Source organism: Thunnus thynnus, chromosome 12, assembly GCF_963924715.1.
Source record: "Thunnus thynnus chromosome 12, fThuThy2.1, whole genome shotgun sequence".
In the NCBI taxonomy this organism is placed as follows: Eukaryota; Metazoa; Chordata; class Actinopteri; order Scombriformes; family Scombridae; genus Thunnus; species Thunnus thynnus.
Window position 1 is genome coordinate 19,752,285 of NC_089528.1, and position 14,739 is coordinate 19,767,023.

Below are 14,739 nucleotides of genomic sequence, written 5' to 3' on the forward strand. Positions count from 1 at the left end.
AGGTTGTATCAAATTGTTGCAGAAAAATGTACCAGAGCAAAAAAACTCTTTTGAAAATAAAAATCAGAGGTCCAAGCAGCAAAGTGTTCTTTAATGCCGGCAAAAAAGGGGAGCAATCAGCACTTTTACAACGAACCAAATCGCTCCAAAGGTTTTTCCTTCGGGGCGTAGTTTTTATTCCCTTGGGTCGGCATAGGTCACACCTATCATCCACCCTCCCTAATTTTTGACCAATTATTCTGTTACTTTTATCTCTGTCACTCGTTGTTGGTCAAAACTCTTCAAAACAGGTTTTGAGCTGTTTGAGGATATGTACTGGTATATTCAATTCTACCTGATTATATCCAATTTTTATATAAGTATTGGGAATCATTTTACACCATTATTGCCAAGTTGTCTTCTGGCCTTTTATTTTTTTTTATAAATTATTCTAGTCATTTTATACCCTTATTTCTTGATCTCCTCCAGAGAGTATTTTTTTTTAAAAGGTGAAGACTTTAATGCAGACCCAAGCAAAGTGACCTTTTAATACAAACACACTCAAATTTCTCCAGTGTATGATTATGATTCTTCTACCATGCCTCTATACATACATTGTGATTAAATATGGTTCATGAGATTATAACTACACCAATACAAATTGTATCACACTAGCCCTTATTGCTTATAAACTTATAAAATCAATCTGCATAGCTTAATATTGTCTTTAAGCACACCAATGACATTTAATGAAAATACAACACAGTCAGAAGAAGTACTATAAAGCGTATCTGAGCTGTAGTGAATAGGCAAAAATTCAAAAGCCCAAGTATGGTCTGCAACATCTCTCCTAAATTGTCCAATTTCATCATTAATCTGAGAACGAATTGCCTCTTATTGAAAGCCAACCTCACTCTCTAATCCGAGCCAACAATAAAACAGCCTTCAGGCTTGGAATACATTTCTGCATCAACATTACGACAAACAAATGTTTGCTATACAGTTGAAATGTACTGCCAGTTCTCAGGTCAGCTGAACAATGCTTTTACCCTTGAGTGCAGTTTTTGTGGCATAGCTGGCACACTTTCATCTCATCTGCGTATTTCCACACAAGCGTGTCGTCCTCCCCTGGCACGCCTTGAGGACAGCGAGACACACAGAACAGTCCATCTCTGAAGTTGGCACACTTGGTACAGTTTCCAGAACCCTAAAAAAAAAAGAGACTCATTATGTTTACAACTCTGTTGAGAGTAGTAGTAAATATTATGTAAACTGCACTCATAGTAATAATTTCTCAGAGCAAGCCGCATCCATCTTCCTTATAGAGATGGAAATATTTGGCAATGAAAACCCACAGTCAGGTGCTTTTAGTTTAGGCCAAAATAAATCAGTAATCTGAGACACTTTTTGCAATCAAGTGCTGTAATTTAATATTTTCTCTATATTTGCCTATTTCTCAGCCTGTCTACTTCTATTTCCGATACCATATATTTCCCAGAGTTACATTTAAGTACACCAAAAATTGTGCCTGAACTTGCTGTTTTCAATCAAAGATGGGATTATGAGCGTATAAAAGAAGACAGTGAGCCAACTAGATCACACAGCCACACCTCTTATTCAAAACGAAACATGTCTTGAGGCTGCGCTACAGTGGTCTTCTGTGGCTGCTGTTGATGGAGAAATTGGTAGCGCTAACACTTCTGCAGCAGATTCCATGCTGCATAACACTGCGTAATTCTTAATTTTATAATTATAGTTTAGTTGTTGGTGGCACGTACAGGAGCACTGCAGGTTGCTGTCCCATTCATGCGTTGACACTCTGGGTGACATTCCATGCAGGTTTTATTCATGACTGCCTCCCGCGGCTCTCTGCAAAAACAACAACAAAGCTGACAGACTCTCACCACTGACACACCTCATTTCAAACAGTTACAAGTAAAGTGAAATTCTTGATCCCTTTTTCGAGGGCAGAAGTTAAATTGTAAGCACGTTGAGATTCAATGTTTGACAGAGATCTGCAAAGATAAACAGATGTGAGTGAATGTGCCATTTCAGCTACAGTGTTTGTCTTATATCTACTGGAGGTTTAACTTCAAAATACCTTGGATCGTATTTGGTCTTAGCATTGCTTCAAAAACAAATCCCCAACCTCATCTAATATCATGGTCTGGAAATGCTCATTGTATGAAAATAGACTGTGAAGGAGTTATCTACAAAGCAAACAGATCTGATATTGAGACTGTTTGTTTGTCCAAAATAAGGAACATTGCATTTCAGAGCTTAAAAAGGCAAAAAACCCAAGATTCCTCCCTTACCCCTCCAGGATGTTGCAGGAGTCAACACAGCTCCCATCACGGCTGTAGTCACGACAGGCGAAACACATGTCCGGGCCAGGGCCCCAGCAGCCGATTGTGGTACACTTCCTGTCACAAGTGTTGTTCCTCAGAGCTGAAAACAAACATACAATCTCAAGGAAAGATCTTTCCCGCATAATTATCCAATTTTGAAATTAGAAATCATTAATTAAATCCGGCTTGTGCATTGTGTAATCAGAAGTTGAAAAACAACAAAAGGGTCTGACTGCATTTGGCATGGGGAGCTAAATCTATTTACCACATGTGGAAGCATCAGCGATTTCGTCTATAGTGATACTTTGGCTTTTTGATTTGAAGAGCCGCGTCCAGTGGTTTTTGTTGGTATAGCAGAGGTTATCATTCTTAATAATGACCACATCTCCATCGCTGATCTCTTTGAGGGAGCGAAGGCCAAGGTAGTTGATACCGAGCTGAGTCACAACCATACTGCGGCTTCCGCTATCAAGGGAATAGATGGAACAGGAAGAGAAGAAGAAAAAAAGGAAAGATTTTATGACAGCCTTGAATAACACTCAACTTGTGATCCAGTGGTTGTGAATCTACGGGGGGGTCTTTACATGGAACATACCGTTTAGTTCGTCCTCGAATGATCTCCAGATTTTCAAAAGGACTGAGTGAGGTCATGTTCTCTGGCCACGTTTGAATCCACAAGTACCCTAAAGCAACAAATGTTTTGTTAATGGTGAGATGCTTCAGTGTGCATTTAGTGTGTCATGCATTACTCACGTCTTACACAGTCTTACCGGTAATTTCTTTAACTGTCTTAAACACATCAAGCTGGGAAGGGTCCATCTCTGGTGTGTTGGTGTATGAATCCCTAAAAATAACAAGAATGTACATATTATCTGCTATGAGTAAAGGTGCTCAGTAACCTATTGCAAATATAGTTGATAGAGATGGGCATGAAGGCTGTAATGCTGTTAATGTCCTTGACTTACCCTTTAAATGATGTTTGGATGATAGCAATGTGACCATTGAGTTTCGTGCAGTTTTTAAAGGATGCAATGTTGGTGGCATTGATCGACAGGGTGTGAATCAGCTCTCCCGATCCAAGTCCATTACACACTGTTTACAATTAAGAAAACAAATATCGGTATAGGAATAATTTTAAAAGCTCTTGGCCTTATTCTAATTTGGGGAACAAACCTAAACCAAACTGAGCAGGGCATTCTAGAGAAATCAAACTGTGATAGAGGAAGTATTCAAACCCCTTAGAAACAACAACACAATAACAGTAAGAGTACTAATCAATATCAGCAAAATGTGCTTTAAATGTAACAGAACTTGTCATATAGACAGTATGTCCCCTTTGGCTTACTGATGCACTAACATGTAAGCAGCATTTTATTGTTGCAGTTGGCTGAGGTGGAGCTAATTATCTTACGTAGTTACATCTATTAATTACATTTTATAAACTGATGATAAGGTTTGTATGTATACAGATCTGGTAAAGAAAGAAAGTTGCTTTCTTGCCAAGAGAAAAGATTACTACCACTTTCATGTCTGTATGCTAATGATGAAGCTACAGCTAGCAGAGAGGAAAGTGCTTGCTTGGGTCAGTACAAAAGTTGACAAAATCTGTATACCTGCACCTTTATAGCTCACAAATAAACACGTTATATCTTAAAGTTTGTTTAATCCGTGTAAAAACCAAAGTGTAAAAATGACAAGTTGTGGTTAGGGGGTTAGTTCACATACGGCTGAAAGTTTCAAGAATATCTTAGTCGGTAAACTTTTGAATTTAGTGTTTTTATCACAGTAAGAATGAACCTCTATGCTTATGTTGTTTCACATAGATCCTTTCAGTATACTCTATAGTACCTGTCAAATTAATATAATGGCATAAAAAGTGCAGTATGTATATGTACTTAGTGACATTCCACCACTGCAAACTCGCTGTATGAGTCAGAAGGATGTCGCCTGGTTGCACAGTAATAGCTTTACCATACCTTTGGGGCACAGTCCATCACATTTAGCGCACTTCCTGATTCCTCCCTCGTCCACCTCGTATGTGTTACCACTGCACGTCCGCACACAGGCTCCATGATCAGTCACCACATAGTTATCTAGGATGATTGCAAAAAATACAAGATGCTTACTTTATAATCATTTAATATTGAACATTTACAGGCTAATTATTACAAAGCATTTGGGCACACAAAGCCAAAAAGACAATAAAAACAATCTAATTTTACTTTTCAGCAACAATAACTTTTAAGTACAGAGCAATACTGTGGGTCATGCAGTAATACTGGGACATGAACTGTGTAAGTTAAACTGAGAAAGAGCAGTTGTTGCATTAACACGCCCTGAAACTCAATCATTTTCTTTTCATGTTTATACAGTTTATAACTAAACTGAGACAAACTGTAACCACTGAATGTCTAACAACCCTGAAGGACAACCTGGGCATTTGTTCAGCATACTGCAATGTGAAAAAGCTCATATTCATGCTTCATGTGTTTCATATTGGCAAGTGAGGCCTGCCAGATTTATTTAATTTATCTTGACTGTCAAGACAACAACTACAGTGCATGCTTTTGACATGTGGGAGTAAAATATAAATATCTAGAAGCAGTGTGAAAGCAAAACTCTGGCTACTAAAAGAAAAAAAAGGAGGATTAGTTTCTCTGTTTATAGTCATTCTTACGTGGGCAGCTCTTGACACAGGTGGCCCCAAAGTTGTACTTTCCATGTGGGTTGGGTACCAGCTGGTGCAGGTTGGGGTCGTAGCGCATGAGGCCCGGGCAGGAGTCCTTACACACCCCGTCATCCTGGAAGTCCCGACAGGCCTGCAGCACAAACAACAGTCATCCAGTATACTGGGACCATAACAGAGCCTCACACTAATGATAACACTGCATTCCTCTATCACAGCCTCAGCTTAATCCTCAGACTTGCACAGAGACAGAGGGATAACAGAAGCTGATACCCAAGGCACTGCCAAATGCAAGATTTAATCAGCATTTATATGTCTCATTGGTATGGAAACCAATAACAATACTTCTAATCGTGAAAAACAAATGCTGCTGAGTGAGAGCTTTGATTTCTTAGAGGCTTCTCACACAGATTTAACAGAGAAACATTCAGTGTCCTTCTTCATCATCATTATTCCTGTCCCTCATATGAAGGTGTGTCTTTCTCTCACCAGACAGTCGGTGGGCCTGGGTCCTGTGCAGCCTGCGGCACAATGTTCATTACAGCAGTCACTGGGTGAAGGTCCTTTGCATCTCTTAGAGCACTGCTGTGCACAGTTCAGCTTTGTTACTGGAGATAAGAACAAGACAAATTTAGTGGAAGGACAAGTACCAAGTGGATTTTATTAAAGCTGTAAACTATAACATTGTCTATGTTCAAATTATGGCAAATACATTGGAGTGTGTTTGCCAAGTTGTTTCACTTTGCTGTTGGTATATAGTGAAAATGTTAATAATCGACCAAGTAATGCAAATATAAATGTTTTCCTGAAGTGATGAAGTTAGACAGCAAAGATATATTTTTAGTGTATATAATATATACAGTATACAGTGCACAATCAATGATATATTAACTAAAAAGCATTACAGATTTCAGCTTTAATACAGCATACAGTATGTACTTGAATTTTTGTTTTCACATTATGAAGTTAGATCACAGATCAAAGCTTACAAGTCTGACAGTTTTGAGGACCAGGTGCCCAGCATGAGCCATTGAAGCAGCTTGAGTCACACTTTTTACCTATAAAAGCAGATCACAAGAAACAGGGAAAATGTTTTATAAAACCCCTGGAATAAGCAGATATAATGAATTACTTTCAGTCGTCTGCTGTAAAATGTGTTACTTACAAAGTGGATTGTTGCTGGCCACAGGGAGCTCCATGTTGGGTTTGTTTTCAATGTTAACAATATCATACCACTGTATTGTCTCCACATTGCATAGCTGGTTGGTTCCAAACTTCACACCTCCTTTAAGAATTTCTGTAATGGAAAACTTCTACGTGAATTCACATAAATATACACAATCCATTTTAAAACAAACCAATTTTAATATTTACATTTTTATTAAAATACTGTGCTGCCATTAAAAAAATAAAAGCTGAGTTTTATTAGTAGACTTTGTGAGAAATCCTGTCACAGAAAACGTGAACATGGAGAGGCGCACTGACCTGTGAGGCTGGTCAGGAGAAGCTGACTGGTGCCTTGACCTGTGGCTTTGTCACTATTAGCAAGCACAGCGAGGGCAAACCCTCCCTCGTAGAGGGAATGACCGCGAATGATGCGCAGGTTTTCCAGAGGAATCCTGGAAGCTGTGTTGAGGGCAATCAGGACATAGCCTCCCACTTCTTCAATTGACTGTGAGAAAAAACATGAAAAAAAATCTGGTGTGATGATGACTGAAGAAGCAGATGTGCTTGAGCTGACTAAATGAATTGGCAATGAATAGAATTCTATTTCCTGCATTTATATACAGTACATTTATTGTTTTTTTCATGCAATATGGTGACATTGGTTGTAAATTACTGTATTAGTAATGGACTAACCCTATTTAAAATAACATTTTGTTTCACTGATAGACATCACTGCATTGTTGCTAAAAAGATCACTGTCCTTTACTGACTTTGATTGGTATACAGTTCTAGCAACCTTTTCAGAGAACATATAAATACACACTGTTGCCTGTAAATAAAAATTTAGATTCAACCTAAGACAATTTTCTTGTTCTTGTTACCACTCCCAAAGCTTATTGTAGTGAGCGCATGGTAACAATTGAAATATGACAGTTCGATTAGGGAGGTTTTATTGAGTAAAATCAAATTGAAACTGTAATAGTGAGTGGGGCAAAAATCGGATGTTGGATTTGAGGAGGAGCACATGTCGCCCCCGTCCTCAGTGGAAACGCTCTTAGAATTACTGCATGATATGTGCTGACTGTATGCTATTCTGTGTTTGTGTGTGCTTGCTGGCTTGTGAGTGTGTGTGATCCGTAATCACATCTGCCCAGTGTTCACCACCTGGTCGTTACAGCTGGGGTTCAACCGGAACGTTATAAACACTCTGTATCATGCGTCAATACGGGCTCATTCTCCACTGATTTTACTTATCTGTGCTGAAGTGATAAGAACAGTGAAAAGCCTGGGAAGATCCAGAACAGATTGTCTGGCAAAATTGCTTCAGACCACCAAGAAGACAACAAAAAATGATAAAAGAGACTTTTTCCCATATGTCATGTGCATGTTTAGCCTCCACCGCTAATAGAGTGCAGTCTTTACCCTGAGGAAGGACAGGTCGCGGTGCTCTTCCATATAGGTGACCTCTAGATTCTCCAGGACCACAGTGCAGTTGCTATAGGTCTTCACCATGTTCAGGTAGTGGTCCTCTTTGGAACCAAGAAGGTTTAAACGGTTGGTGATGCCTTGACATACTGCAAGGAAAGACAGAGAAAAAAATTGAGAATTTTTCAGACTCATTTGGATGTTACTTGAGACAAAGTTGTAAATCATCTGCAATTGCCTTTGTCCAGCGCCAACGGTGCTATCAGTCAGCTTATGTAACACACTGGCTCAATTTATGACTTTCTATGTCTCTGTTTGTGAATTCAGTCGACGCAGTCATAACTTGGCCAGCTTTTATGTAAAAATAACCAATCTGGGATGCATCTACAATAGGAATCCAATCTCCACGACAGAGTGAGTTCACGCTCATGAGTCAAAGTGAGCTGGCTGTATTTATACTGGCAAAGGCCTGGATCTTTCCACTGCTAGGAAGGCTAGTTAAAACAACCACCGCGACCAGCAGTTCCAGGCTGTTGTGTCATTTCAGAGAAAAGATTTGGTGTGTCACAGATTCCATGAGATTTGTAAGTGTATTTCTTGAGGGAACTTGAGATCTTTAAATCTTATTATAATTAACGGTCTCAATAACTTTAGCCTAGTTTAAGCATCAGATTTTAGGGCAAGTTCTTGACATGACTAAACAACAAATGGAGGCTTAAATCAAATGCAGATCTGTGCACTTTCTTGAGTTTTCAGTTCCAAAAACAACAAAGACATTCACAGGACTATAATAGTGGGCTGATAATGTAGCCTATCTAGCGTTATGCAATAAAGTGTTAAGGAAGGTAGTATTACTGAAGAACAGAAGGCACAAGAGGCTTTTTCTTAATGAATGTAGTCTTGAAAGGAAGATTGCGTGTCTTAAAAGACAGTTTGTCTTCCTCTGTTGCGTGTTCAGTCACCCCCGAGCTGGTCAGACAGGTTCTGACTGGTACTGGTAGAAAGAGTCAACTGTGTTGAACACTGTGACACCCCTCCAACACGCACATGCACACACACACACACACACACACACACACACACACACACACACATACAAACACTCTGCACATATACATTATAATAATATAATAGATTTTTTTTGTTTCAAGTCTGGATCTTATGGGTGAGGGTTCAATGTGTGAAATATGTTCTAAAAAACAAAAGATTCCTCCTCCTGTTTATTAGAAACGCTGGCGTTGGTGTAATCTCTCTTGGGTCACATTCCACAACTTGTCTGCTCTTGACTGCAAAGAAAGCCAAAACATGTGCTCCAGATTCTTACACACACCTCACAACTCTGTACATAACAGTTCACTCAGTTGCAGTTTGGCATTTTAAAATTCCTCACATAAAAGGAAAAAGACAAAATCTCATATTTCATCTCAGTCAGACTAGTATAAGGAGCCAACATTTTGTGAACTTCCTCCTCTGCAGTGTGTTTTACTCATGTTGTTATTTTGAGTTCACACAAACCAACAGCGAGAGGCACCGAATCAGTGAGAATTAGGAGCAAACAGCTGTCACCCACCCTCCCTCTTCTTCCTCCTCATTAGTTTGTCCCTGAGGGATCTCCCTGACATGAACCCTGCAGTCCACCAGTCTCACGCCCAGGCAACAGAGGCAGACTAGCAAAAGCAAGCTGACTGTTTTAATTAGAGGAGCCATGTGAGATGTAATTAGCCCTCTTATTATTACTCAGACTGAGAAACCAAACTGTAATAAACAAAAAGGTTGTCATGACTGCGGGTCTGAATATTAATCAACCTGATCTGGACATCCCAAATGACAGTTTGCTAACAGGGATACTGATTATGGTTAATTGGTTTGTTGTTACACCATATACAGTACAACTATGTATATCAGCTGCATACAGGCTGCTTCCTGTCTGAATGTTTTCTTCTGTTAACATTTATGATGAGCAGTAAAGGCTAAATGAGGCAGGTGACTAAAGGTTCAACAAACTTCCTCTACCAGAGGCTCAGACTTATGTGGCACACAAAAAGGAAACAAAACTGTTGATTGCTCAAGCAAGTGGCAGACACAGAAAAGATAATCCTTGACCAGTTCTTGATTTAATAACTCCATTGCAGGTGGTACAACAACCTGATATTATACCGCCATAAACTGACTTCCTCATCAGATTATACATTATAAAGAAACAAGGTCAGACTCAATATAGAAGTTATAACTGAGAGATATAGTAGCTTCAAGCTGTAAGGATCACCAACTGAATAATTTTAGCTAGTTTTATTTTCTTTTAACAACACAACCCGCTATACATGAAAACTCTTTAATACATGAGTTAGATGCAGTCATAAAAAATTGCGCAACTTGCAAACTACCTTTCTGCTAGTGGAAAGAGACAACAGCTAGAAAACAAGAATATGCAGGTTGGAAGATACAGGAAACTCAATTTTTCCATAGCACCTGAATCAATTTTGACTCATCAAACATATTCAAAACACAACTTGCTGTCTTGCAGTCTCCTTAAATGCAAGGGTGGGGCTTGCAGTGACGTAACTGATACTCTGACAAAGACTAATTCCCGATTGCTTCACTTCCTCCAGCTGTATTGTCGTCACAAAATGTCCAGGAGGTTACTCTAGGAGCAAGGAGTGGCAGTTCTGGTGTATCTCTGCCTAAGTACTGCAAGTGTGTGTGTGAGTGTGTGTGTGTGCGTGTGTGGGTGGGTGTGTGTTCTGGCATGTGCAACACTCTTGCTGAGAGACTGGGCCATAGAAAACATTCCCTGGATTGTGCTGTGCTGATCAGCACCCAGTCAGAGCTTTGACAAAAGACTCGATAAACCCGATCATTAGTCATCTAAGCTTGCAGCAATGTGCGGTGGCATATCACTGTTTTTAAGTTTACTTGTGGACTAGTGTTGGAAGTCAAGGGTGTCAGGGTAGATATTTGTTTCTTGAGGCTATATCTGAGCAACTACAGAAAAAGAAACTGTCTAAGCTTATTATGTGAGATAATTTGTTCATTGTTCTGGTCCAAAAGAAGTGTATACTTACAAAGACAATGAACAATAGAAGCATTCCTCTCTGTCTTTCCAAGCAATAACGCACTCAAGTTGAGAACTGATATGCTACTGTTATAGTGACGGCAGGCAAAATCTGGAATAAGTACTTAAATCTTACCATATAGTGCTTTAAAAAGTGTAAAATTTACTTTTACAAACTAAAATTGTGTATGTAAAAGGGAAAATCACAATTTCAATAGAATGCTTTCAATACAACAACATCAGAAACCACCAGCTGATTTTTGCATTGAATCAACATCTCACAGCAAAATTTGAACTTGAAAGCTTTCCAAATGTGGCATTTACTGAGGGGCTGTTCCATTGAATTGAATATATGTTACAAGTTTTTTTTAATATAATTATTACCATCTCCTTTATTACATAAACAGTGTTGGCATCAAACTGTATTTGACAGAAAAGGGGGTACGAGTGAAGCAGGGTATAAAAACCAAAGTCACGGCAGAGAAAGTTACAGTAAACTTTTGAGACACTTTAACTAAACACAGTAAGATCAAATGAACAATAACCATTCAAGAAAATGGTCAAAATCTGTCATAAATTCACATTTTGAGGTCTCATTTACATGTTTGGGTGAAACTTTGTATTTTTCTTGCCATGGGAAGAAAAAATGAAAGTCCACAAATGCAAACCAAACTTTCCTGGGACAATAACTTCCAAAACCTATCTAATGGTTTCCTTTGGCACACTGAGCCATCTACTATACGTTTAAATCATCCTGCTTTAGACTTTACTACAGACAACAGAAATGGCCCTGCCGCATTTTCTTCCTCTCATTCGTTACCTGCAATTCAATTACCCTGTATCCAGAGTCCAATAATCACATTATCTGAAAACTTATACATAATTAAAGGGAAGGAACAATGCTAACTGACATTCTTGTTTATTTCTCTCTCTGAGTCAACAGCATTACAGCAAAGTATCTTATGTAACTCAATCAGCAGTGTTCCTCCGCTGATAACAAATCAATGCCAGGATTAATTCCCTTATTTAGGTGCAAATAATGGTTAACCCCCTAATATTTCTCGGCAGATGTATATTAAGAGGATGTTGATAAGAGGAAATAAATGCACGTTCTGCTTTTATTGGCCACAGTCTGGGTTACGTTGACTTGCACTGGCTCAGATTTCAAGACCTTCACATTTCAGGGGGAGCATAAATCTCCTAAAGCCCACTATCAGTGAATGAAGAGGAGGGGAAAAAAAACACACTTCCTCAATTCCTTCTATGCATTCAGCTCCTCCTCTTATATTTTCCAACTGGCTGAGATTCAGGAGGAGATGATGTATCAAATGTCATATAAAGCAAAAAAAACATTGGAACAAGAAGGCATGTGGATTCTATGATGGTGTACTATATTTGTAAAAAAACATACTTTGTAGTTGGACTTATAAATTCATGATATCCTGCCCTCTGTACAGGGGAAACGCAATCTTCCTTTGCGTGGGAGATGCATCAATCCCTTAGAGAAAACATCTTGGGGCGTCTAAAAAGAAAAAAGGGGGCCAGTGAAGACTAGAGGATACCCCCACCACCTCCCTCCCCATCCCTATTGAATGCAACAACACAAGCCCCTCTGACATCTCAGGAAGTTGATCTTCCACAGGGTCAGTTCCAGACAGCCACCCCGCGATGCTGAAACAGATGGTAGCTGATTGTCATCTCCAGGGGAGGAGGATAGGAGGACAGCCTAACACTAACTGAATGTACTATTGGAGAAAGGAACGTGAGGGAAAGGAAGTGAGAAAAAATAGAAAAGGGAGAGTCAGGAGTGGTTTGTGGTTTAGCTAACCGACATGTAGATGGGATGTAGCGGCTGGCTGTGGGGTCAAACTGCGGAGAGGGCGTGTAAAGCCTCACACTTGATGTACGAACATTACTGACCTTTCTATTAAGGCTTACAAAGGGGGAAAAAACTTTTTCAGCGCCCAGCTGTAGCACACAAGCAAATGAAGCGTTCCACTGAATACGTCATGTCCTCCTCAGAGTTCAACCCCTGCGACTGGCCCTGCCTCAAGTTTGAGCGAATGTCAGTGGAGTTTGGTCTACTAAAAGCTCAGCAAAGTGACCAAATAAAGACCAAAAAGGCTTATGTTTACTCTCAGCTCCTGAAGAGTGCTCTCTAGCAGTGAGTGAGACACTCCAGATACCTGTGGCTGGGTCCATCATAATGTTTACTCTCTACCTCAGTGTGAGGAAACGGTGGATTTAGGTTCCGCACAAACACAGGAATACAGCATGTATACTCACACTTCTGCATAATGTGATCGCCATTTCTTAGACCTTGTGGCACATAAATGTCTCCCTAATAATGTCACATCTGAGAACCAGAACCAGAACTGACTTTTAGCGCAATTAATTGTTTAATTCTTGGGTGTAAATGAATATACAAACATTCAGTGTGCTAGTCCTTGGGAAGCAGAAATCACCTATATTTTTTTTGACTCAGCATCCAGACAAGGAAGCTGTGTGTGTTTTCAGCACATAGATTGAAGATGAATATACTAAACTATACTAACTCCCCCAAAAAAGGACTAATTTTCTCAATTTCTTCAAAGGGTATGTAGCCATGTTGAAAGTCTTGGATTTATTTGTTTTGGGATATTTGTTACCATTTCTACTGCCACCACAATAAATTCAAGCTGAATGGGTTTTTTAAATGTTCATAGTAATAAAAGAAATTCAACCAGAAACTGTGTCTTTATCACTCTGAGTAATACCCAGAGTTCGATGTCAACAGGTTTCATAGGAACCAGTTCTTTGGAAGAAAGTAGTTCCAATGAAACCTGTTTCCAGTAAGTCTGTGGATTATCCAGAGTAACAGTTACACAATTTCTGGAGAATATCTTAAAGTTGCTGTCATCATTGTTTTTATAAATCAACAATAAGACAAACTATTATCTGTTATGTGATGACAAACTCGTGATGACAAACCCACAGCGAATTATCACAAATTCTACAGTTCCTCTTGGCTCTAGCATCTTTTAGTTCATCATTTTAGTTTTACAACCTGCAACTTTTACTATTTTGAAACCCCTTTTTTATCAGTTTAATTTCTAGCTGCAGCAGGCAGCTGGATTTTTTTTTTTTGTAAAAAAGCTCAGATAAACCAACGGTACTCTACCTGCCAAGCACCACACAGCACACAGACAAAGTTAGTGGAGTGGAGAATTTACTGTAGCAGCTAAAGAGCCAAGTATTTCCCTCAAGCATTGAGAGAGCACAAAACAGAGCTAAAGGGAGGAAATATCAGATTTTTATTCACCTGCAGGTCACAGAAAACAACTCCAATAAATGCTAATGTTGTTATGTGTCTGCCTAAATAGGCAACTCTTTGCTAACACATTCGCCCATAACAACTTTATAAAGTGATAATATCTTAATGTTGTGTTTAACGCCTGTTGCTGTGCCACTAAATGGAAAAAAAGAGAAAAAGATCTGTTGATTCAGGTTTTCAAAGCTGTGGGCAACACAAACAAAATTCAATTCCCCTCCATAATAAAAAGCTGTGGCTAGAAAGTACAAGAGGTAAATGAGAAAATATGTTTTTTTTCATAATTCGGATGAAACAACCCTTTAATTTAGTAAAAATATTAATTTATTAGGTAGTTACTGATTTACAAGAGGATCTTTTATTGCATTCATGCTGGTTATCCTTTGAGCTGCTGCTGTGAATAATCAGCATGCTGTACATTTATCTCAATAGTCAGTGATGCCTTCATTACTCAATAGCAATATCCATTACGGAAGAGATAAATACACCATACATGATAGGAGATGAGTTAAAAAGGCATAAATTACTGAGTACCAAGTTGATGTATTGGAGTTCGGTAAACACAGCTGCACCCTTATTACTCTCCAGCTGTGACCAACACATGATGGGCCCAGCATGATGGCCCAAATAATCAAGCAATACATATAATTAGTCAGATAATTCTCCCATGCACATGCCCTGTTGGAAAGTCCATTATTCCTCCATAAAGGCACCAAACAATCCCACTCCTGTTACCCAAAACTCACACAACCACTGCTAGCCCACATTTAAA

At 39.1% G+C, this 14,739-nt stretch overlaps 1 protein-coding gene across 1 annotated transcript in view; it reads right to left on the reverse strand.

Annotated features, from left to right (window-relative positions):
• Window positions 1-14,739, reverse strand: part of egfra (epidermal growth factor receptor a (erythroblastic leukemia viral (v-erb-b) oncogene homolog, avian)) — a 40,930-nt gene that overhangs the window by 12,095 nt on the left and 14,096 nt on the right. The window contains exons 2-15 of the mRNA XM_067606192.1: window positions 7,603-7,754; window positions 6,499-6,685; window positions 6,179-6,310; window positions 6,003-6,071; window positions 5,503-5,621; window positions 5,005-5,146; window positions 4,304-4,420; window positions 3,293-3,419; window positions 3,098-3,171; window positions 2,923-3,010; window positions 2,593-2,792; window positions 2,295-2,427; window positions 1,758-1,848; window positions 1,029-1,186 (exon numbers count right to left, since the gene is read on the reverse strand). Coding sequence (XP_067462293.1) covers window positions 1,029-1,186; window positions 1,758-1,848; window positions 2,295-2,427; window positions 2,593-2,792; window positions 2,923-3,010; window positions 3,098-3,171; window positions 3,293-3,419; window positions 4,304-4,420; window positions 5,005-5,146; window positions 5,503-5,621; window positions 6,003-6,071; window positions 6,179-6,310; window positions 6,499-6,685; window positions 7,603-7,754 — 1,789 coding nt within the window. The remainder of the gene's footprint in view (window positions 1-1,028; window positions 1,187-1,757; window positions 1,849-2,294; window positions 2,428-2,592; window positions 2,793-2,922; window positions 3,011-3,097; window positions 3,172-3,292; window positions 3,420-4,303; window positions 4,421-5,004; window positions 5,147-5,502; window positions 5,622-6,002; window positions 6,072-6,178; window positions 6,311-6,498; window positions 6,686-7,602; window positions 7,755-14,739) is intronic.